Here is a 25,980-nt window from a genome sequence, read left to right as displayed (position 1 = left end):
TAATACTCCTTTCACACCGGACACAAAACCAATGAACAACTGCCAACATCTGGCTTTTGTCTGTTAGTAAGAAAAGGTACAATCAGCAGTCATTCCAGGGTCAAATGGCTCTGCTGTAATCACAAGTATTTTTTGGCTCCGCGTGCGCGTGTGTTGAGGACAAGGGAACATAAGTCTTTTTCCATCCGTTTAGTCGGTGTATAGTTTGACAAAGACACTGAAAGATAAAAGCTACAGAAAGATACCCACTGTAACCTTGTCCCTGGCCTTGGTCTAAGATCTGTGCTGGTTGCTTGATTGGTAGAGCAGAGATGAAAAGAAGCAAGACTGGCCACTCCTTATCACCTTCCATCAGAAACACCTTCATCACCTGAAAAACACGATGTTCTGGATGCAGCCTGATGAAGTAAATGATCTGCTGCTTTCTTTGTTAGTTTCATTGAACCTGGAGAAAACCCAGAAGGGAAACTTCTCTCCTGGCTAAGGGTTTACCCTTGTTTAAACTAATTTTGCTGTTAAATGGTTGGAGATCAGTCACCTCTGTTGGGTAATCTGAGGATATTTAAGACTACTTTTAGTTCTAATGGGGCCACTTGTGAGACATAGTTAATTAAGGGGTGGGGCGGTTTATTTGTGATAGCAAAGAGGACACTGCTGCGTCAATGCTGAGGATGACCCGGACCTTTAGCAGGGTAACACATGTGAAATTGTGCGTGGCATTTTCAGCATCTGCGTATTTCACAGATGGCCTTTAAAACCACTCAGTCAATGTGTCTGGGAGCTTTGTAGGCAGAGAAATGCCTGCTGCTAATTGTGATGTGTCATCAGAAAGTGGCAGGGGAAGGGTAGGTTTCCTTTCTCCTTCTCCCAAAGGACACACGGTAGCACAGGTCATTAGCCAGGACCCCTGGGATCTGACTGCAAATGGCCTCTCCTCTTCTCCAGTCGTTCCCCTTTCCTTTTTTCTTCACCTTCACTCCTTCTCGTCCTCTTATCTCTTCCCTTCTTCTCCCCCTGTTCTCCCCCGTCCTTCCCTCTGCAGTGCCTGCAGTGAGCTGGGTTTGGCTGACCTCTCTGCTCAACCGTCTGTCAGTCGGCGGGTTTTGGCTCATTATTATGTGTCTTTTCTCACTGCAGTCCACCTCTGTAAGATGAACCTATTTCTGGATGAAGCACACACCGCTGACTTTCATAAGCACAAGTTATGTCACAATTCTGGCTTATTAAGAATCAGCATGACTTTTATTTGGTGCGCTATCATCCATATCTGTCTTACTACAACCTCAGCCAGTTTTTACTCAACTAAATTGCTCATGATATCAAGCTGCTAGCATCAGCACGCACAATGAATTTGATGTCTGCTAAATCTACGAGAGGGTTTAATCATTTGCAAGTGTTCTTCTGTACATACAGAAAATGTTGGTCTGCTCTTGCGGTAATGACTCTTCAGCTCAGAGGAGCAATTAGCAAGTCTTCCTTTTTGTCTGCCAGCTAAGTCTCCACCAGTGAGGCACACACACACACACACACACACACACACACACACACACACACACACACACACACACACACACACACACACACACACACACACACTCACACAGAGCAACATTGTTTTCTCACAAGATTTTTTTTTATGTTGTCAAAGGGTGAATTTGGGAAAGCTGCTCGCCCGCTCCACCCATTCAGCTGAAATGGTCCCACAGCCAACTGGCGAAGGCGCTAGCTTGCATAGTTTGGTCTCTTCCCATACTCTGAGAGTTGGGAGTGTGTGTCAGTGAAGGGGACGGCTTGCATGCTGGTCTGTCTGAGTAAGATGTAAGTAAAAGCCAAGCTAATTGACAGTGGGAAGAAAAGCCTAATAAGGACTTTCCTTCCCTTTTTTTTCATTCATAAAACTTTAAGGAATTCACAGGAATCACAGGGACAAAGGAAAATTCATCTTTACAGGGGGCGTGATCACGTACCAGATAATTATCATTTCAGCTCTTGTTTTGACTAATTTTTCGTTTTTTAGCCCAGTGACATTACTGTTATGACTCACTCTTATCGAGCAGTGTTTCCAGCTGTGGCAGGCAGCTGTTTTCAGTAAAAAAAAAGTGTAAAATGCTGCCCAGCACCAAATGCCAGACCGACCAAGTTAGTGACTAACTGGTGAACAATAGCTTTTAGCTGCAGGTATTTTCCAGTCCAATCCGGAGCTAACAGGAGAGTGGAAATGGACCGAAGCCAGAAAAATGCCCCCAAATGAACAATAACTTTGCACCATACATGATGTTTGTGTTGTCATAAGTATTACATATTAATTGTTGTCTGCAGGCCAGAGAGGTGACTCTTTGCTCTATTTTGATCTGATGTAGCTGTTGTCAGTGTGAGTTGACAACATATAAAATGGATTCAAGGGGGCAGCCAGAGTCACAGCATGTCGATAGAAAGCTTTCACCACTGCAGCATAATCCACCTCTTCACAGTTGATCTTCATATTCATTATAACAAAGCCTCTGAGTGATACTTTATCACATTTAATCTCATACTAACTACTGATTCTATTATGATAAACAGACAGTACAGTGCAGTTATTCAACCGTAATGTCTTTAGTGTATTGTGGTACACTTATGATGTTGAAGGACAGGACATCCCCAGTTTGGAGAAATCTTAATGTTAAACCACTGATAAATCTAGGGATTAGACAATTTAAGACTGTTTGGGCAGCAGCCATAGACACAAATTGGCTTCCATACAGTTTCTACTGATCCAATTCAGCCTGTGTGTGAAGTACACCCTGCTGTATTATTTGTCTCGTGTTTCTTTGTAGCACAGTTCTCTCAAGGAGGAGGGTTAAAGGGGGGATTTCTAATAACTTAACATTTAAATCACAATATCCGTCCGGCCCAGCGTTTTTGCTCGTATAAATCTGTCAGCATGGGAGTGCATCTGCTGCCCGACCCTCCAGTGTCTCTGACTCCAGGATAAAACCTATTAGCTTTTCTAAAAACCAGAGCCCTCAGGAGCCTCGTCAGGGTACAAGCTCATAAATAACATGGAAGAAGACTGCAGCATATGATCATCTCTGGGCCTTCAGTTCCATCTCTCCACCCTGTGCTCGGTTCTGCCACAGGATGTTTTTCTGACATGCAGAGAAACAGCGAGGCAGTTTGGCATGAAAGCCCGGCTGTGGTAGTATGGGGAGATGCCAACGAGTGAATGACGTTACGTTTATTTATTCCATGATGTTTTTGTATTTTCGGACTGCATGTCCTTCAGGAATCGGTGTCTACTTTTCACCTCTGTTGTGTGGGATTGTCCCATTAGCTTTAGCATGAGATCAGAGAGCATTCAATTTAGACGTTCTTTCCTGCCAGCCACATGGCTGTTCAGGGATTCTGTCATGTTTTATGGATGTAAATGATCCTCCCTCTCTGCAACAGCTCTGCCTACATCTGCTATTCTGCCCCAACTCTCTTTCACTCACACATATCATTTGCTGCCTTGCTTGCTGCCTTGATTTAGGTGCAGAAATCTCCCCCTAGCTGCTTTATGTCCCCCTGCTCGTGCCGTAGCCAGCGCATCCCCTGGCTGTTTTCAGCAGAGGGCTCAGCTGTGTGAGTGAAAAGCGCTGACTCAGGCCCCAGCCCCTCACAGCCAGGCTGCATGTGGAATTTGGAGCAGAGGTGCAATGTTAGAGAGAACAGCAGCTGTTTGGATGAGGCCAGGTCCGCCTCTTTGTCCACCCATGCCTACCAGCCCCCATTCACTCTGTCTGTCTATCTGGCTGTCTGTCTGTCAGATCCTGGCATGCCCCTTGCTGTCACTGTCCAGATCTGTGTCAGTCTGTGTGTCATGTTCTCCATTCACTTTCTTCTTTGCTTGTATTCATTCTGTAATGCTACATATCCCTTGTTGATTGGTTGGTCCTCTTTGTCTCAGTGCCATCCCTCTCTTTTCTTCTCTTCTATTCTGTCTCCCACCCTCCTTTATTTCCTGTTTGCTCTCTCCTCCTCCCCTCCCTGCCTCTCACATCTCCTCTGCCCCCTCCCAAACTGCTGTATCCCAGCTTTGCCTAGCGACAGGGATGGATTTGGGTGTGTGTTGTTCAGGGCATGCATCAGGAGTATTGTATGTGTGCATGTGTGTGAGGGTGTACATCCTTCTTTTTGGGTGCGTTAGCATGCGTATACTTTTTAGGTAGCGTGTGCAAAAGAGTCACACATGCAGAGGCTGAGTCGATCAGACAGCGCAGTCGGTCCAGCAGCGTCCTGACAGCACAGAGCTGAGCTGCATCCCTAATAAAGCTCCTCTGCTGAGCACACACACACACACAGAGCACAGGCTTTGATCCTCTATCTCATGCTGTCATACTCAGAAAGGGAACTCTGTGCCAAATGAAAGGGACAGGTATTTGGCCTTTGAGTTTGTTCTGTCTAAATTAGGACTGCACAATCCAGTGGCTAAATTAGCTTCTTAGCAAGAACCTCGCTGCAGCAGCCTACAGGTTACACAAGCAGGCTCTGACCCAGAATCCCAGCAAGCACCATGTTTGTCTCATCAGCAGTGATGCACTGATGCAGCTTATAAATCTGACTCGGGTATTCAGATTTTTTTACCAGTATCAGTTAATATGCACCCAGCCATCACTCTGAGGCCGACAGACATGCAAGAAAAAACAAACAACCAGAGCTCTGCAGCTTGATTTTGAATTTGACTGTCAATGGTACGAATGAAACTACAAACAATTTGGTATAACCCCACATTGCATTTAAACTTGTATTGTATTGCATTTCTGCTCCATCTTCTTAATTAGATAATGAGAGAGGAGACGTGAGAAATTAGGCAAGAAGTACATTAGAGCGAGAGTTGGGGACAAAGTGAAATAGTTTCAATAGATCAGAGGAGCCCACACTGTTGGCTTAGATTAGCTGAGGAAGATATCACTTGGAGTGACTTCATCTATCTGTTGTACTCTTTGTTCCGCTGCCTCAGTGCTGCTTGTACTCACTGGCACTGATGCAGCATTGACCTTGGCTCGTGATGCGGTGGATGGCGAGTTTGACGGTGACCTGATCTATTTTAAGGCCTATCCATATATCCACGCTGCTGCATGCGTGTGTGTCTCTTGTACTTCCTGTTCCGACCTCCCCGTCTTCATAGTAGAGACACATGACTCAAATAATGTCAGATAGCTGAGCAGTTTGTCAGCTCCATTCATGCGTCGTCCACCTGAATGGTGGTCATTCATGCCAGCAGGTCTCACGTGCAACTAATCTGATGGCCCCTCGTGCTGTCTGAGTAGATTGTCGGTGATAAAATGAAGTCTCTGTGAGGCTCTTGGTGATGTGTTTACACATTCACTCATGAGCATGTTTCCTCCTCAGCGCTGTTGCATTCTGACAGAGATTTAGCGGTTTGGTGGTATCTGTTTTGAAAGGGGTTTCTGTGGGTTGTGGGGAAGTGTGTGAGAGTGAGTTTGTGGTTGGTTATGTGCAACAGCCTATTTGTGTGACTCCGAGTGGGGCTTTTGACAGTCCCTCTGAATGAACTTTATGTGCTTAGACTAGCCCACGCCTCACCATCCTCGGCCGTCCCTCTCCTTGCTCGCTCTCCAGAGACATCTCTGGTGGGGGAAATCCTGTGGTCGCTCTGATTGTCATCTCAGTTGTCTTCAACTGTTATTCACCTCTATATATAGAGAGCTGTCTCACGCTGTTTCCTCCCTGTGCTCAAGGTCATGGTACAGACACAACAATTTGACACGCTGCCGATGAGTGAATTTCATCACCCCCAAATCCAATATTTTTTTCACCCCCTCAGGCCTTTGAAATAAGACTAATCAGTGCTATAGTTACTTCATTTATTTCTCTCCCTTCCCGTTTATTGATTGCTCATATTTTATAGAAGTCAGCAGGGTGGGGTGAGGGGTATTGGGAATTGTTTTGGCATTAGTTAGCTTAGTTCATACAGAAAAGCAATCAAGACATAGTGTTTATTCTGCAATATTGAAATGTGTGGTTTTCTGGTATCAATTGACCATAATGACGCATGGCAATACTCTTTGTTAATTACAGTCTCACACACGCAAAAGAGCGCACACTCCTTTTATCTTTCTTTAACAAACTGTACAATTGACTCCTACTTCAGTACCTGTAATGCTGAACTTAGCGTTAATTGGAATTGGATTTCGATGTAGATATCTGTCCAGACACTTAATTTACTGATATTAGCCAATAATTACTCTCCATTTGCCAGACATGCTTCAGCCTCTGTAGCTAGATGCTTAGCCTTAATTGCTTGTTGGGTTTCCCATCGGTTGAGTCAAAATGCCTTATTTGTGCAAATGTGTTTCCCTCCAGACTTGGTCGCCTTATGATAAGGAAAAGCCACAAATGAGGCATTTCCATTTGTTATTATAATGATAATCCCAAGGTCAGCAAATAGCTCAGCGGCACTTATTAGCTAGAGTGTGTTTCGCCCACCACCAAGTGCAGAAAGATTTTTAGTCCGTGCAGTGAAGTTTTCCCTCTTGCATAACACGTTACCTACACTTGTGTTTTTGTGTTTCTTCTTTTTAAAGTAGACACAATCATCCAGAGTGTAAGCTGCAGCATAAAGCCTTTTCTACAATACCAGCATCATGTTAAAGTTACTTAACTACATAACAGTTATTTTCATTAACAATTAATCTGTAAATTGTTGTCATGTTCCTTGATGGTTTAGTTGATAAAATGCGAAATTGTCAGTTTCAAGAGACCAAAGAGTCTTGAAGTCACTTTTTCTGTTCAACCAACAGCCCAAAATCCAAAGACTACATTACCCACAATTCAATTTGGCCATTGAGTTACATCACTGTAGGCAATTTGTCAGATAACATTTAGGGGTATAGCGAACAGGATTTTGACAAATGCGCTGTCTTTCAGCTCGCTCTGGATGGAGGTTATCTCAGACAGTTTCTTACTTTGCACCCTGGGCCACCACTGCAAGGTGTGCGATCTGGCCAAAGTCTCTACAATTTGCCTGAAATGTAAATTGTGCACGCCTCCAAGATCAGTCATGATCTAAAATCATCTCATCGCCCACCGTTAGGTCAAACGTGAACACACTATCTACCCACCTTGAATGGAGCTCATAGTTATACTCCTCCTTATGCTCACTGATTCATCATCACTAAAGAAGAAGAGAGCAGTTGTGGAGGTGATATGAGCCACATGCTGATATCACAGGTGTAGGAGCTAATTTTGTATATTGTCAATGTAGAGTATCACAAGCACCTTGGACATCTGCACTATGTGCAGCACAGCACCGTGGAAGCAGACGAGGTGCAGCCTGCGGTCTAACAGCCTGTTGAGAGAGTCGCTGTGTGATCCCCTACATGTCGCATGTCCTCGTCAAAACAAGGGCCCGTCCCGCTGTGGCCTCCCACACACTGACTCAATCAGCTTATCAGTGAGGTCATTAGTCTCGTAACTGTTATATAGGTGTCCGCCTGCTACTGCACGGCCACTGTTTGTTCCCGCCAGCTTACACCTTTGGGCCAGAGCTCATGGATAAGTCGTAAATGGATAAGTTGGAGTTCTCCCTGCCTGGTTGACTCATGGATGGATCTGTTAATTGGTCAGCCGGTTAACACAATAAAAGACATCATATGAATGTAGTGCCATGTCGGTTAGTGAATGGGTATCAATAATCTTGTTTGCTTTCAGAAGACAATTAGCTCATTTTACTGTCGGGGAAAATGAACATTTAGAAGACGGAGCATCTTCTGTGCTTATCTTCTATGTTTGTGATGTAAACACAAAAAGTGTGTCTGTGATAACAACATGGAGAAGAGCCAGGCCCTGCCCTTGTTTGATCTCTGCATGTCCTATCAGCTATGTAACCTAGCCCTACCACCATATCCTTGCTTTGAAATATAATTCATTTTTGTATCGTGCTCACGTATGCACCGTCCTCCTGCTCTGAACAGGAGGCCCGTCCTGACACGCCCAGCTGTTGCCAGATGCATATTTTCAGGATGCTTTTGGTTACAAGTCCCAGCGCTAACACCTTTCTTATGGAGGTTATAATTAGTAGCCAAGCTAGTCTTTTTTGCAGCAGCGAGGACTGGTTGTGGCCTAGAAAGTGTCTGTTGTGCATGGCTGCAGCAGAGGGGGAAGTGTATATATAGCTGTAGCACTTCAGTCCCCTCCATTTATTTCGGGAGCAGCGAATGGCAATTTAGTGGTTTTCTCCAGATTTCAGTGTCGGTTAACTTAACAGCGTGCTCATGATTGCTTTGTAACAGGAGAGGCCACCACCTGCATGGGAAAAGTAGAGTTATTTTTTTGTTCTCTTTAGGTTATATAACTTGCCTGATGATTTGCAAGGATTTGAAAGTTTTCCTACCAGATACTGTATTTTTGGACTTAGTTTTGCTGTGATCTCATCCCTGCATGTGCATAGACACAAACAGGAACATCGTGGTTTATGTAATGACTCTTGACAAACTTGTTGTCTAACTAATTGATTTGATTCAGGTAATAATCACCAAATATAAAGTTGTGATGGTACCCTTCAGAGATTTAACAATCGCAACGATTGAAATGTAATTTGTTATAAATCTGTCAAATCTGTCCTGAGTGAACCCACTTCAGAGTTCATAAAAGATCTTTGAAAAAGAGCAAAACTCTAGAAATATTGTAGTTACCTCCAGTACCACTCAGCTGCTCGTATTCATGCACTTAGTGTCTGGAAGTGCAGCTGCAGGATGCTGGTAAGTTAGCTGTGTTGTTTTGATGATCAAACAGTAAAGCGCATTTTAATACATTTTTGATTCAGAGTCAAAATTGTGACAGTCAAATCATCTACATTTTGTGCTATTGTAGCATTAACTGCTAATATTAGTGTTGCTTGTGATGGCCTCTCTGTGAGTTAAATGTCAGTCTTTTGTGTTTTCCACGGTTGTAATTCATCACCCGTAATTGGTGGGTAACTGGGATGTACCGTACTGGGGCTTCAGGGCAGATGAAGTTACAAAAACTATTTTCAACTGCTCAATCACATTCATGTTAACTGCTTTTTAATTATTGAGCACTGATTCAAGTATTCATCTTGGTACCATGTAGTCTCCCAGCCCAGTTTTCAGTCTATCATTGTCTCAGTAGCTTCAGGTCCTTCCTCTCGGCCCCATCTTGTGCACACCTAGCTGGGCAGGTTTCCACAGAATAAAAGGAATCTTGGGTTACTTCCATCATGACGCACATCGCCACGGGGTGCTGACAGCCGAACACATCGTAATGTTGAATGTAAAAGGCCTAGGTTATCTGTACTCTGTTTTTTTCCAGTGACTGCGGTGGGGGAGGTGTCTGAGCGCATAATAATATAAATGCATAGAAGAACAATGTGTAGTTTTAATGTCAAGAACATCTTAGTGTTGTCTGATATATCACTCTTTCCAGTAATCAATGATCTTCTACTTCTTTCCTCTCTTGCTCTTTCCTCCCTGCCTCTCTCTTCCTCTTAACAAATGCCTAGAGGATGCTTTCATTCATTTGGGTGGATCCATTTATAGTATGGGTGGTCCCAATGGGAATCAAACCCTTAAATGGTGCAATGTCAGTGTCGGGCCGTACCAGTGGAACCGCAGAGGGCCGAGTAACAACCCCCCTCATTTTCCACAAGTGCCGACATCCAGAGGGGAAAAACAATCAGAGAGGATGAGCCCAGAAAAGGCAGTAGGAAACTTGTGCTGCAATATCTGTCAGGATGTTGTGACATGTTGGTGCTGGAACACCACAGGCAGTAAAGTCTTACTTTTGTTTAAGTGATTGGTGAGTTTAATTTGACTGATCTCAAAATTTATAAGGTGTTGCTGGAAGTTGACGAGGTGCCACAGCACGGCTACATTCTTGTATACGCACTGTGCCAACTCAGATTTTTACTCACTTGGTATTGGAAAATATCGTCTGCGTCGTCGAACATTCCCACAGCTAATGCCTGGTATTCCTAGCTCTGGCTCTTGTAACTGCCCTGTAGTGTTTTTCCTTTCAGGCTCATGTGAGAGCTCTGGCCTGTGGAGGCACTCACAGGGTGCAATAAAGTCATTTGTTCCTGGGACTGAGCAGCAAGTGTTTCTGCTGGCAGTAAAGGCAGAAGATTCATTCAGCTGTCAGTGTCTGTTTCTCAGGTGGCCACCTCCAGAGTCTGCTGCTCCTTCTGAAGCAGAGATGTCAGGGCAAACGCCACATCTGATAAATCTAACTGGATATGACAAACAGAACAGTTTTCATAGTTCAGTGCACTTTTGGTAACCTGAGTACTTGTTAATGGATCATTTTTGGATAATAACATTGTTAAACATGTCACCACTCTTTATTAGCAAACTTCCATGTGAGTTATGTAGCTTAATAATATTCAGCTGCACACCGAGAGCGACTTTTCAAATAATATAAATACAATGTGCTATTTTGGTACTGGACTGGTAAACTGTGTATCTGGTTACTCATCTGCACTGAATCCCTAATATTTAAGCCTTTTGCAAGGTACGGCTGCAGAACTAATGATGTATGATTGTATGGAAGTGCTTTCATAGCACCATTACAATGTGATTATGATTGACCAATAAGCACCATTAGTTAGGAAGTTATTAATAGCAAATGTTTTGGTGTTTTGTCCATTATGACAGTAAACTGAATTCTGACGGAACAACACATCTCAGGACATCTTTGTCAACATTTTTGACCATTTTCTGACAATTTATAGGCCAAACAATCAATCAATTAATCAAGAAAATGATCAATAGAAAAATGAAGAATGAAAATCATGGTAAGTCAGCCTTATTGACAACACACTGACTGTACTTCAACAAAGATGACCACAACTCTGCATGTATGGATTCTGCCAACCCCCATCTGACTGACCTCTATGATGGCTAATACAAGCATTGAAAAGCATTGTTTATTTCAAGTGGGGCACTTTATAAAGGCACATTTCACTCTTCTAATCACAGCCTTCCAGCTCCAGCTGAACAGCAGTTGTAGCAGCTACATTCTAATGTTCCAGACGATGACATATGGACCAAAAAAGGCAAATAATAGTGTTGATTTTGTTTCCCAGGATATGATAATTTCTCATCCAGTTATCACAATATCATGTAATATAATCAGAATTGTGCAGCGACTCGTCTTGACGTCCCGCTGTCTTATCGCAGCCATCGTTCTGTTACTATCAATACACAGCAGAGGAACAATGCAGCACCTGGTGCTTCTACCACCAACAGAGTGGCAGACAGTAAGGAAACCCAGCCAAGCTTGTAGCTTGGCCCGGCAGGCCCCTTTCATATTCTCTGTTTATCTGCAGATGGTATCAGGAGGCTGTGTTGACACGGAATTGTGTAAATCATCTTGTTTGCGATGTGGGTTGACCAGGTCGATGTGTGGGCTCGGAGGGTTCTTTGAAGTATCGGGAACACTTCCTGTACAGACAGCAGAAACTCGTGTAGCACTGCCCCTCCAAGGCCCGTTTTCTCACATTGCACGCCTGGGTGTATGCTCACTGCAGCAGTCTTTGTAACACACATTGGATCTGATCTATTGTTTGGTCAAGCCCTGCCTCCTCCTCTTCTTTGGTGTTTGTGGTTTCTTAATATTTTGGGAACATCCTGTTTGTGTGTTCAATGCCGTGGGGCACAGCTTGTTTAGTTTAAGGCCTCTGACCATTTCTGCCCTCTTATTAGTGTGACAGGACAAGAAAGGCTGAAGCAGAATAGGAAAAGGGCAAGAAACACACACACACACACACACACACACACACACACACACACACACACACACACACACACACACAGTAGGGTCTGAGGAAAGTGATCAAATTGGAGACGTCAGAAGGAAGACTGAAAATGTAGGAACAGAGATGAGGGGATGGAAAGACAGGGAAATGGGTAGAGATGGTAGTGAGAGGAAAACGGCATTGAGTGGAACTTGAGGTTGGCTGTGGTGGAGTCGAGGGGGCGGGGAGGGTTTTTGCAGACAGACAGCTTTGGGAATTCTGGTGTCGCTGGTGTGCAGCCTAGCATTAAATGCAATTTAATGCTCTGAGGCATGTTTACGTGCTATGTAAGAGATTCCCCGTTTGCCCTTCATGAATTTCCGGTGCCTATCAATGATTTAATGGTGTCCCCCCCTCCTTCCACTGTGGGAGCTGACATGCATCAAAATTTGTCAAAATGTGTGTTGGGGTGCAGTCGGTGCCCCTCAGCACTGCCTATGGGACCAGACAGCTGTGCATGTGTCATATGACAGAGCGAGACATGGAAAAACATTTCACTGAGTTGGTCGTGCCTCCCTACACACATCTGTTGGGAGCACCTCTGGCTGTGACATAAAAAGCCTGGTTCTATTTCCATCTGTAATTTAGGTAATTTACTGGATGTTTTTAAGCTACTTGCAGTTGAATTGCTGAAAGGGCCGTGTTTTTGAAGTGCCTCTGGCACTGAGTCACTTTCCCATTAAGGAGTTGATTATTAGTATCAAACAGCTTTAATAATTCCTTTGATGACCTTGGTGTGCTATTTATTCAGCCCATGCTTAGTTGTATTTATTTGGCCTTTACTTAACAGGAAGTACTTTTGTAATAAGGCAGCTGTTATTTCTGGGAGAACAAAGCCTCGTCTTTGTAAAAATGAAGTCATAATAGCTCTGGAACAGTTTTCAACTTTACCGTTTTTTTCTAAAAATAGCAAATGAACACTTAATTTCCTTTCCTGTGGCAGCAGAATAGACTTAATGGACAGTCTTTGGAACAGTATAACAGCCTGAACCTCTTGTGCCGTCTGTCAGGACTGATTGGATGACGGGTGATTTCTGGGGCAGAACTTGCTGCAGCAGGAAAACGTTACAGGAGCCAATGGGCTCAGCTTTGGCTGGCTTTGGGATATCTGCTGACGAAGTGGCACTGAAATGTCACATATATATAGCCATTTTGAATCAGAGGGCAGTCTAACAGACAGTCTGGCCAGCAGGCAGCATAACTCAGAACCAGCCTGCCGACCATGTGTCTTCACAGGAAACTGCAAGCTGGTACATGTACTTAACTTTTATGAAGAATCAAGGGAAACATATTTTGAAAGTGCTACATGCCAGATAGACGCAGCGACTTCACATTTTCCTAACAGATGCATTTATCATATTCAATCACTAAACAAAAATTAGGCACAGTCATGACTGGTCATTTATATCCATGGCACAGTCACAGGCCAGAGCTCTGCAGACCTATCATTTGCTCTATTTTATGATGCAGCGTATTTCCTCACCAAAGGTTTACACAGAGTAGGAAAAACTCCCAGCCTGCTTATGAGGTGTGATAAGTTCGCTCCCTCCAGCGGTCCTGCCACAGTCAGATGGAAGGAAAGGCCATCCCCAGGTCTCTGCCTCTCCTCTCTGCCATTCTTCTCCTCTTTTCATATTAAGGCCAGCCTCTCTCTCTCCTGTCTCTCCTGTGAGCGGCATTTTTGTGTCGTTACCTCACTGTGGTTGTAAATAATCCCCGTTATGGCTTCCAGATGTCCCTCCATCCCAGTCTGGAAGTGGGGATGGGGTTGAAGTGTGATGCTGGTGTAAGGATTGGACACTTACTGTAACTGGCTCAGCAGCTGGCTGGTGCAGCTTTCTCTTCTGTCTGTCCTGCCCAGTCTTAACTTTTTCCCAGGAGCTAAACTCGGTTGCTTTTTCCATTCTTCCTCTCTTCTGTCTTGATTTCTCATGTTTGTTCTCTCATTGTTTTTACTATTACACAATTATCCTGAGCTCCTGAAGTGCTGAAACAGTCAGCGGCTGACTAAACAGTGTAATGTAAGACAGACCAATATCAGAAAATCACCGAAATAGTATTCAACTGGACTACAGGAGCTGTTTCTAGGAAGAATACATGCTTTTGTGATTAGTGATTGTCTTATTTTATTCTCTCTTCTCTTTTTAGCAAAGAGCAGACTACAACACACTCAGTTAGCAGCCTGTCACATGTAGTCCTTTTCAGGAGTCACAGTCTCCCTGTTAAACTTTCATTAATATTATTTCAGTAATTTAAGCTAATCATCTTTATGGCTTTACATCAGGATCATCAGTATTTGGATCAGGTAGTCAAAATGCATCTAATGCTGAAAACATATGGGTGTGTGTTTCCCTTTGGCCTTTCTGTTATAGATCTGCAGTGTGTAAATACTTGGAAATTCATGACACAAAGCATGTACACATTAGCTCTGAGCCACACACAAACATTCCCTCTTTAACGTACGTACAGTATATCATGCTCACAGGCACAACAATGTCGGGAAAGGATATTTTGGTACATGCCCTGTGTTTCATTTCCATGAGTAACCCTGAAGTCACATCTACAATTTTCTCTTTGAGAAAACATGTAAAGCCTCAGAACATATGAAGCCAGCACTGTTTGGGGACTTGCCCTGAAGGGTGTCATGCACATGTGCTCCGAGGGAAGTATTAAGAGAGTTAGTGTGTCAGGTGACTGTATATGTTTGTCTCCTGACATATTGCTTGTGGTGGTGGGTGTGTCATTTTGCACGAAAGAACACAGAACATGAAGCACACCCACAGCAGTCCCTGAACAAACAGCTACTTACTATGCAGTGTAATACTTGTAAAACTAGAAATATTACCAGGACAAAAGTAAAGGAAAGAAAAAATAAGTTTACGACCCTCCATGAGTTCAAAGGTCATCGGGAGTCGGGACAGGGAATTGTCAATCGTAGCTTCTGAAGCTAGCATAGCTAACAAGCAGGTAACTCACCAGGTTGCTGCTATTTCTGGCCAATAGTTTCCACCTGACAGCAGCATCCCTCTTCCTCTTTTTCATATTTAGATTTATATGCATCGGAGCACGTCATCATCCTACTGGTCAATGTCAAGGAACACGTCATAGGAGAAAAAGACAGGAAGATCCAAAAAATTTTGACATGCTAGACTTTTCATCAGGGTGTTGTGGAGCATCCCAGATCCAACCTCACTGTTCTTCACTTAAGTTACACTACATGTCCGTCCGTTGTTCCCGGTGTTCATAATTGTGGCCTGAATTTGTGTTGTCCAATCTCTACATTAGTTTGTTATCTTTTCAGCATCATTCAAAGCCCTGAATTATATAGCTATTACAGTGACGCAGCTAAGATGGACTAAAAAAATGTCAAATTGAGCAATGCTTTAAATACAAGTCACTGATAAGTCTAGTTACTTTTATTACAACAATTTGGATGTCGTTACACCCCTGTGAGTCACACACAGAAACCTTGCATGTGTAACAGACATTGTAATCCTCGCTACACTCACATGTGGACACACACTGACAAATTTCACATGAACACACCCTGGAGACACAGCGTGGAAGAGATCCAGGCTGAGGCCGGTCGCGAGTGCTGAGCATATCATTTGTGGGCCGGCTGCTAAGTGAACACACTTGCCTGTAGTTACCAAGTTTCACACAAAAATGGCTCTGACCTCTCTCGTCGGCACAGAACAAGATGGGCCTGATAAGTGTTTTGCATTTTGGGGCTAAACCAGTCTGGCTATGTGGATTAGCTGGCGTCGCTCGCGTTTTTCCAGTTTCATGGCATCCTAAGGCCTTCTAATGAACATGTGTGTGTTTTCTAATGTTTTTGTGTTCATGTTTATGTACTCATAGTGGTTCTGTGGATGGATGTGTTCCCCACAAAGCATGCAGAACATTAATAATGACTGACATATCATCTTTTTCCAATCTTGGCTCACTTGCTATACACATTGCAAAACCCTCTGCAAACAAAGAGCTCCAGTCATGTTAAAGCTTGGATTGCCACCTTGTTGAGCATTGGCCGGGGTTACTACCACACCTCATCATAGCAACAGTTGCTATGTTTAGGCCTACCTGTATATTTTGCCCGTGAGTTATATGTATGACCAAAGAGTGAGGTATTTATTTCTCTGTAAAAAAACAAAACAAAAGGATGCAGGGACGCCATGAATCAATCATGGCTACAGGAACAGCACAGACACATTGAGCCCTGGGTAAATGTAGGCATGCTCAGTGAGTACAGACAGTTCTCATTTGAGTCGGGGTGTTGTATATGTTGACCCTGCATACTGACATGTGGGTCTAGCATTTTCAAAACACTCAAACATACACACACTCAAATTCCATTTATAAATTACAGGCTTGTATTAGAGGTTAATAGCTGCCGTGTGCTTCAATAACCACCTGCTATTAGCGCGAGGGGAAATCACTATTCCTCTCGGAAAAAAAACAATTTCTAACATCTTTTTGAATGTGGTATTTCTGGAAAGGCCTGGTCACTAATTTATGTGTCAGATGTAGATGCAGGAAACTAGATCTAGCTCTGTGTGTGTGTTTGTGTGTGTGTGCACATATTTGTATGTGTCTGTGTGTGCTTTGTTGTGGACAGGGCCTGTGGGCTCCTGGCTCAGAGATGAAAGACATTTCTCATGTGGCTGGTTTAGTGGAGCTCCTGAGTCAGCATGCAGCTACTAATCAGTGTTTTCTCCCTCTCAGCTAGCCTGACTCGCCCCCCCTCCCGTGCTCTCTGGCCCGCTACCCTGAAAGCTGCGACTTTTCTCATTAAGAGTTAAACCAGAATGGGCTCAGGATGTATTTGCATCATATATCAGTCCACTCTAACTTGCCACATTGATCTAGACGAAGAGGACGGGGTGATGAAGTAAGGCAGTTAAAATTACTGAGATGACCTAGTTGTCGTCCCAACTGCACTGGTCTTTGAGTATAAATGCTTTTGAATCAGGATGGCGGCTGAGTGGGAAACACCAGCAGTGTCCAAATATGTGTCTCTAAGATGTAGTTGAGTCTACTTTAGTTACGATAACTCTTTCAGAGAGATATTGCGTTGAGAGCGAAGGGAAGGGAAGGGGCAAATGAGAGTGGATAGTTTGTGTGCACAGCGCTGAATTAATGGAGCCCTCCTTTTGAGATAATAGCATTTATTGATGTGTCTGTCCTCGATAAAAGATGTCAATATAGACTTCCTGAAGGGATATAGATCTTGGTAATTCAGTCGGCTTAGTCATGATTTGTCATTATATGTAAGACACTTTTACAGGTTTAAACAATAAATTATTAATATTGACATCAATTCTTTTTACAAAAATCAGCCACTAGACAAATTTCTGTACCTTGTTTGCATGTCAACTATGCTGATGCTTTTGCAGCCATGGCTGAGGGAGTGACTGTATAGTCACTTTCACAGTGTTTACGTAGCACCTTAATCTACATGATAAACAAAAGAAGCTCAGACTCCTTTGTACCTTGAAATAAACAACACTGACAAATTGTGTGGAAATCTATTTTATTCACACATTAGCTGAATGCAGTCATAGATATTTTGTGCATGACCCGGTCTTTGAAGACAAAGACGGACTCTTCGCTCTGAGGCTATGTAAGTGTAGTCCTGAGGAGAATCTCAACAGTTAAAAACAACCATATTGATAGATTTAATCTCTTGCCTAATCATTTGATACTGCAGCATAATTGTGTGGCTTCATACATGAATTAATGTGAATCCAGAGGGGATTTAGCTGCTAGATATTATCTTTGCTCTGGCAAACAAGCCATGTCAGGTTAGAGATGCTGGCTGATGTAGAGATAAAAAAATCAAATGTTGTTGCTTTGGAATTGCCACCGACACCCAACCAAAAGTTGGCACATAAGACTATTTACTTAGGAATTTGTCTGCCAGTCATTTTGGAAGTTAAAGGGTAGCGGCGTGGATCCATGGCAATCTCAGGCTTCGATTTGATTTCAATATTTGTGTGTCCTATCTGATAATAGAAAAGGGGGCACTACTTTCAGTCTTTTGCTGAGCAGAAGCAGAGTTTTTGAAGTCAAAAACACCCAGCAGAGTTTTCCTCACCACAGAGTTTTACATGTTGATACTGGGGTGTGTGTTTGTTGTCAGCTGGTCTTGTTTTGCTACAGACAGTCTCTGAATGTTTTGTGAATGAGGATGCTAATTGTCTGAAAACAGTATGAATCTATTACTTTTAGAGTAAAGCGTAAGATACTCTTTGTTTAATCAGAAACAGCAGCTATATCGCTTTCACCAAATCCGCCATACTCCATTTACAGAATAAGTAATTTTGTCAACACAAAATGACACTTCACTTAAACTTGAGAAAAACAAAATAAAACTCGCCAAAACCATTTTGGTTAGTCTCTCCACTGTTCCAACAATCACTAACTCTGGTTTGGTTGAAATGAAAAATTAATCGTCCTCGTTAGATGTAAAAATATTTTGGCTCCACATGCTGTTCCCCCCCTGCTGCTCCTCTCATGTCTCCTTCCTCTCCATTTCCACCATACTGGACCAATTTCAAAACGTTTTGTCCCCATTAGTCACAAGAACATGGGAAAAAAGGATCTGGTTTGAAAAATACAGAAATTACCCTAAACATGTGATCAGCCTGCCCTGAATCAAAAAAATGAATGTGATTGCAAAATCGCTAAATCAGTAAGTTGACACTTCCCTATGCAAGACAATCCTCCAAAATGTCTTTGAAATCTTTGACCAGTGTTTTTTTTTTTTTAATAACACAAGCTCAGAGGTCACATCTTGATATACTGAGATGGGTTTTGTGGTTTTATTGTGCAGCAAATTAAATTCATGTAGTTTATTCCACTAGCCAGCTGTACCGTAGTCTTGACTGCAGTTTGGATGCAGTGCGCCTGTTCGCGTCAGCATGCCATGTATCATTCTCTGTCCTAGATTTATTTTTTTGTCGGACACTGTGCTGTTGGATTGTCAGATGATGCACAGAGAAAGGGAAGGGTGCTCAAGAACACTGTGAGAAAGGCTAATTTAGTTGTCCGTCCCGGCCTTGTTAGTCTTCATTTTTGCATGCTTGTGGTGATGTCTTGGTCAACTGCCTGAAGCTGAATCACACTCCCAAAAACAACACTGTCGATCGGCCACTAGTTGGAATGTTTCTGATCTGTAACTGGCAGGAAAATGATGAAATGACCAAGCATTTTTCCCACGTAAGGTGTTCCCAGCCTTACTCAGTGTGATGGCTGAGTTGCTTGTGTTTATGTGTGTACCATGGTCTGTAGTTATGCGTGCCTGGACATGGCACACTGCTTTCCCTCCACCCTGCAGTCGTAGCAGGCCAGGCCAGCTGTCAGTGGAGTCAGGAGGGAGTGTGAGTGGAGAGGTTGTTCAGCTATGAGTGACCTGTTTGTTTTATTTCAGCAGGCTTTTCCCTGTTTCACAGTAGGAGAATGTCCTTTTCCTCAACACTAGAGCTTCTGTAAAGTCATGGCAACCAGATGAGTTTAGCATGATGTTTTGCCAGTGAGGGATTGCAGACGGACCCAGAGTGTCAACTTTTGGCTGGTGGTCAGCTGCTCACACACACACATGCAGAAGAAGAAGACACAGAAGCAGCAGCCAAAAGCAAGAAAAGTTTGTATAGCAGATGTAGATTTAGTCTTTTGTTAACCAAAAGAGCTGCTGTATGTAAAGGTCACACACTGAAGGGTATTTGTATGTGACTGATTGCTTGTTTGTGTGCTAATAATGCTAAGCCAGGCTAATCCTGCTGCTTAAATACATGCAGACAGCATACCTTTCAAAACAAAGATTTAAGATCAACTTCTCCATTCTATCGGACAATCAGGTGTATCTATGTAATCATTACATGGACCTTTGGGAACCTGCAGCCAGTCCAGGTTATCCTCGGCATGCTGGGATCTTGTAAACCAGGAAGTGGTTGAATAGCTCTCCACAAATGAGGGAAACACTGATTTTGTCAGGCCTAGATGGAATCTGTCGAGCTTTGTGAGGGAATGCCAGCGACTCTTATAGATCCCACTGAGTCCCTTTTCCACCAGGAACCTTGACTGCAGGCGCAACAATGGCCAGCTTTATCATTCAGCCTCTGTGCGTCCGGTGTCATGTGCTATAGAGAGGACCAGGTGGTCACTAATACTGTAATAAAGCACTTTTGGAGAGGCATGGTGGCCTCTTATGAGTTGTGGGAATATTGTGTGACCATAGTTGCTTAATCCATGTGACTAACACAATAACACACAAACACATTTCCATTGGCCTGGGTCATAAGATAAGGGCCCCTTATTAGAATGCTTCCATCTGGCGATTATTACAGTTTACCACCAACAGATATTAGGGATTTATCTGATAAGCAGAAAAAGTCAATTATAGTCAGGGTTGCTCAGGCTGTTTGTTATAATGTTATAATATGTTGTATTTCAGGCAAGGCAGGACACTGCCTTAATGAAATTCTGCTATAAACCCTGAAAGTCAGTGAGCATAAAATAATCCCTTTGATTAGATTTGAAATTAGCCTTCCATTTCTGGGTGTGCTTGATATTTCCTTAGTCTGCAGTGAATTCAGTGAATATTACTTGCACCCTTTTGTGTTCTGTAGACATGGTTTAAAAACCCCTGTCCTCTCTGCTTTATGTCCCTCAGACATCCCTTTTGGCTGATTTTAATTAACCTGATGTCTGTCTTTCTTCTCTCTGCAGCTAAACCCTTCACCTCCAAAGTGAAGCAGATGCGCCTGCACAAGGAAGACTTTGAGATCCTGAAGGTGATTGGACGAGGAGCCTTTGGAGAGGTATTATACCCTTTAGATTTTACTCTCAACTGAACCATGCAGCAATCCATTACCGTCCAAGTTGAGAACCTGCAATTTGGTTTTCCCCTATTTCTCTTTTGTACAACAAACAGGTGTTATAGGAAAGTTATGAGCATTTTCTCAAACATGCATCATCTGCAGTGTATGTTTTTTGTCATCTCAAAATCAGGAGATTATGAAGTTTGGTCTGTACACTCTTTCACCCTTATGCCCTTATACCTGCGTTATAAAAGGCAAGAGTGTTGTTGTGTTGGATAGTGGATTACTTTCTGCTGCATTCCAGCAGCAGTGCGTAGTATTGGTCTGTGCAGGAGCATGACTCTACTTGCAGCTTGAACAAAAACTTTAAAATTCTTCTTCACACTTAACCCGTGAACAGTAAATGAGTTAGAGTACCAGTGAAAAGCCTCCAGTCTGGTATTTATTTGTGTCTATTTACTTTACTTTTCTTTTATATGTGCCTGTAGGGAAGTTGAAATACATTTGTCACTGGGTTTCACGTAATGATGTCAAAGCTAGGGAATGTTGGAGGGACAGGTATCGTGGTCCTCAGCCAAGACTCTTGCATAACGTTTCCTTGAGAAAACTTCTGTTTCCATGCTGATAGTTTCATTACTATGCAGCACATGCCTCTGTAATAAATGATTAGCAAATGTGGGATTTCAGCAGTGGCTTGATCATCTTGAGCCACGCCACAGGCTCCCAAACATCTAATCTCTGAAACTGTCATTCCATATCTGTACAAACAAGTTAGTAGATTCCTTGTAAAGCGCTCTGAAGAGAAAGAGATAGAGAGAAATCCAAAAAGTGAGAGATTGATGGATGGAGATAGACCCAGACACACCTGGCAACATGTTGCTGCAGTACAACCACAAAATACTAACATGCTCACTTGTGCCCCTGCAAGGAGTGCTGGTATGTGCATGGGTGAGTCATGTGCCCGAGTGTGTATGTGTGTTTCAGGCATGCGGTGTAATCCATGAATGGTGCGACCTTGTGGTGACATTCCATTGCCTTTTCACTAAGTCAGCTGTGTCAGTATGGGTTTTGCATGACAGTAAAATTCAGTTAGCTTGAGATACGTCACAATATCACCTGACAGAAAAACACTTGCGCAGTGTGTTAGTGTATTGTGATGTGTCTGCTAGTGTAATGGTATAGCTGCCAGAAATGTAGTGAATGAAGAAGAACTCAGTTGGAAGAGGAGCTCTGTGGTCCAAATAGTTCACATTTTTGCAGCTTTTGTTTACATGTTTGCAACTGGCCACTAGCACAAGACTATCTGTGTTTTTTGACGGCTTAATTGCTGTTTGGGGCTGCACAATATGGATTTTCTTTCTCCATCTGATACAGATAGCCAATAAGATCAGATTTTTGTATTTTAAAGATAAATTCATAATGTGTAGTTTATGCACTTTTTTTCTTCTTCTTTTTCTTTCTATATAATACATATAGAACAGTCTGACATCACAAGTATCTGCAAGGTTGTGAGTGCTGGTACCTTTAAAGCACCTGAGAGTCATTGCAAACCTGTAAGCACATATGCTAGTTGTTCTAAATAACTGTTGTCATCACAAAATGTTCGAGAGTCTTACTATATTACAGTTAGATGACAGCAATAACAGTCATCTGACTTGAGGTCAGACCAAGCAAACATGGAAAATGTGTATTTTGGGAAGGCCTAATAAAAACATTTATGAGGTTATGATTTATTTGTCCTCACTTTTGGAGATTTTTTAAGAGCAGCACGCAGAGAACGGCCCTGAGATACAGGAACAGAGGGTCAGAGTGAAAAACAGACAGACAGACAGACAAAGACAGAGCCAGGTGGACAGACACAGGAAAACAAAGAAAAGAAGAAAATACTTCAGGCCTTCAAGGGAGGCGAGAGAGTTTGAGTGCAGGATGTTTTGATTTCATCCTCCCATTGTCAGCAGCAGATGGAGAAATGGTGCGGGTGGGTGACGCTAAGGAGCTCTCGGATGAATGAACCAGTGTGCACGGGCCTCCTGCCTCTGAGAATGCTCCCATTACGACTCAGTTGCTTCTTCACACAAAGTTAAATGGGCCAAATGGGGCTCAGTTGATGGTGTTTGTTCCAAACAATACAAGGGTTAGAGGTTTTGCTCTCAATGGCTAGCCTCTCTTAAGGTGTGCGTCATCACTCCAAGTTGTTGTGGAGAGGCATCAGTCACTGTTGCACTTAATTCTACAATCTCTTTTTAGCTCTGTGGCTACAGAGTGGTGTAGGGATGATGTATTTTTGTACGCTAACCTGGAAGTTAGTACCGCCCTTGTTCCCTCGTCAAAAAGCCTGGGAAATTTTTGATGAGGGAACTGGATGTGCTGTAATGCTAACTGATTTCTGGGTTTTAGGACTACAAAGTACACCCACTATTTTGGCAGATAGCTGGTATGTTTGCAGTCAGTCTCTGCCACTCAGCAAAGTACTTGGCCCATACAATAATTGGATTAACTGCTGAGGTTTGTTTCATGCCCATTCCAGATGTATAAAACCAATTTTAAGACTTAGTTGACACCCTGCACTCATAAATGATCTAAGTCAAAAAACCCCACAGTACATAGTTTTATCCATGAATACAGACAGGAGCGTTGAAGTAAACGCTGTGCACGATCTTTCCTTGGCCCTGTGGTAGACAGCAGGCCTGACGGGAGGACAACAAGAAGGAAGGAGCAGTGAAGAGAAGAGATGGAGGAATGGACAAAAACAGCCCGGCATTGCCAAGAACAGTCCCCCCTGTCCTCCTCTCTTCCTCCTCCGCTCCTCCTCTCCTCTGGTGAGGGATCACTAGGGGAAATCCAAACACTGCAGGAATGTTATCATTGTATTGCATTAGCAGCATTCCCCGGCTCATTTAATAGACTACAGACCCCTCTGTTGCATAGGGCGCCTGTGTTTGTTCCACTTCTCATCTGTGTGTGCGCAGTGCGCTTACAAGTTCTCGTCCATCTGTTTACCTGCATACATTTTTCATATTTTTAAATTTATTTGTGTATATTTTTGTATGCAGTTAAACATTAGGCAAATAAAAAATTGACTTGTATTTGGGTGAATAGAATATTAAAGGGATTAAAGGAGGCTAGAAGAAAGGAGCCAGGATGTGAGTTTGCATGAACGTGAGCTCTGGCTGTCGGCTTGCAGTGGTTTGTCACTGCAGCTCTTGCAGCTCCTTTTTAGGCAAAAAGTGAAGCCGGAGCTGAGGAAGCTTGTCATGGTAATGTTCAGCAATTATCAGTGAGGGGAAAGTTGGCAGTTGTTATGTTGTTAAGGCGATACAAGAGCATATGACAAACGCAGACGGTGTGAAAGGCTGGGCAGTGTCTGGTGGTAAAGGAAGTGAAATGGTTTCACTGACTAACAGCTGAACCAAATTTCTGTCCACTTCATTTTTTGAAATATTTAAGTGTGTGAGATTGTGGACGTTACAGGTGCTCATAATACATTTAAAAGCTGTAACTCAGTCTTTTTAAAGCTTATTTGTTTTTTAGTTATCGTAGGTCATAAGCGTGGCCTATATTGAATGCATCCAGTTGTCCACAGGAAATATAGTGATGTTGTGTGTCTTGACTACATGATGTGATGATCTGACATAACACAGGAATCATCTTTGAATTTAAATAGTTTTAGCTGATTTTTGAAGGCTTCCTTAATAAGTTTTCTTGATATTTAAATACATTTAGTCTTTACACAGTGATTCTTATAGTGATGACCACATCAGTACTCTGTGAAAGAGACTTTTCACACCTCACACAGTCACTGTTGATTTGTGGCCATTACCAAGTCATTGGACACAGCGATGAGAGGAGTGGTCAGATTTTTCTCACAAACTGCAGACTTCGCAGGAAGCTTGAATCATATTTAAGAGTCCAGCTGTGTGTGAGTGTGTGTCTGGGTCCGGGTCCGGGTCCAGGTGGATTGCATCTGTTGGCCTCTTAGGTCAGCACTTTAGTATCTTTGGTCACTTCCTGCTCTTCCCTTCCTCTCCTTGAATTCTCTCTGCTTTCCTTTCTTCTCTACATCCTGTTCTTTTTTTCACCTTAGCATCTCTTTCCTTCCAGCTCTCCTTTCCCCTCCTCCTCTCCTCTTCCCAATCATCCCTTCTTTATATCTTCCTTTTCAACTTCATCCTGTTTCGTGGCACAATAAATCTGTCGTCCTCCTCCCTGCATCTTGAGTTGTTTTTGAGTTTTATACGTTTTGCTTTTGTGATGATCAGCGCTGAGATGATGAGATTGAGAAAATCTCCCTCTTGTTCTTTTGTCGTTCTACTAAAACACATTTTATCAATAAAGGAAAATAATCATAGCGAAGAAGACTTGTAGATTTTTGTTTCTTTATATACTTTCTAAATTGTGTGGTTGTCATGGACCTGTTGAATAAAGACACTCATGACAGTTTTATTATCCCGGAGTTGTATTTGTTTTTCCTGTTGCATCAGGGTGTGTGTTTTTAACTACATTGACTGGTTTTCTTGTCTCACACAGACTGATTTAAAACATTTTGTTAACGCTTCTTCTCTTCTGTCCTTCTTGCAGGTCGCAGTCGTAAAAGTAAGAAACACAGACAAGGTCTTCGCCATGAAGATTCTCAACAAGTGGGAGATGCTGAAGCGAGCTGAGGTGAGCATCTCTGACTCATAGCATTTGTTTGGAAGCACCAGATCTGGTACTGGTTTTAGTTACTGCAGCACTACTGGGTAGATCTGTAAAGGAAACAATGCTGAGGATTAATGGTAAATGAAACAAAACGTCTGCTATCTAGAGAAACTGAAACTGTCAATTATGAGCCCTAAAATCAGTCCTACATTGATGAATGCTTATAGAACACGTTGCTGCACGAGCTGCATGTTTTTCTCATCGACCTCTTCCTGACAGTCTGACATTCCTGTTGGTCCCCTGGGTCTTCAGACTTCATGCCTCATACGTCACAGGCCTAAACTGGTCCCTGCTGTGTGTGTGTGTGTGTGTGTGTGTGTGTTTGTGTTTGTGTGTGTAAACGCCTGGACATGGGAAACAATGTAGAGCAGCAGATGTACAGTAGACACTGAACACTAAGTATATTATTGTGGTGGTAGACAGATAACATCATTAAAGTGCTGTGCAAGCAGTTTAAATATCTCCACCTACAGTGCAAGTTTTGAGGCAATATTTGCATGTGGTGGTGATTTATTTTATAAAGTGATCAGTTTACATCGCAGTATCCTGAGATCTGATTTCGTTCACTAGAGAGTCTGACATTAAATCACAGAAGCATGCAGGAGATTACCAGGGCGGTGATCTACTGCATGCTTCATAGAAATGATGTGCATGACAGTGACA

The 25,980-nt window shown here is 42.9% G+C and overlaps 1 protein-coding gene across 8 annotated transcripts in view; it reads left to right on the top strand.

The window, feature by feature from the left end:
- The window catches only part of cdc42bpab (CDC42 binding protein kinase alpha (DMPK-like) b), a 72,591-nt gene that overhangs the window by 7,171 nt on the left and 39,440 nt on the right, over positions 1 to 25,980 (top strand). For all 8 annotated transcript variants that reach the window (XR_005072374.1, XM_037085642.1, XM_037085643.1 and 5 more), the window contains 2 exons: positions 20,528 to 20,619; positions 25,198 to 25,281. Coding sequence is in view for 7 of the 8 variants with exons in the window: in XM_037085642.1 (XP_036941537.1) it covers positions 20,528 to 20,619; positions 25,198 to 25,281 (176 nt within the window). In the remaining variant the exon portion in view is untranslated. The remainder of the gene's footprint in view (positions 1 to 20,527; positions 20,620 to 25,197; positions 25,282 to 25,980) is intronic.

The sequence above is a fragment of the Acanthopagrus latus genome, chromosome 22 (genome assembly GCF_904848185.1).
Source record: "Acanthopagrus latus isolate v.2019 chromosome 22, fAcaLat1.1, whole genome shotgun sequence".
In the NCBI taxonomy this organism is placed as follows: domain Eukaryota; kingdom Metazoa; phylum Chordata; class Actinopteri; order Spariformes; family Sparidae; genus Acanthopagrus; species Acanthopagrus latus.
This window is presented reverse-complemented; position numbering and strand designations above follow the sequence as displayed.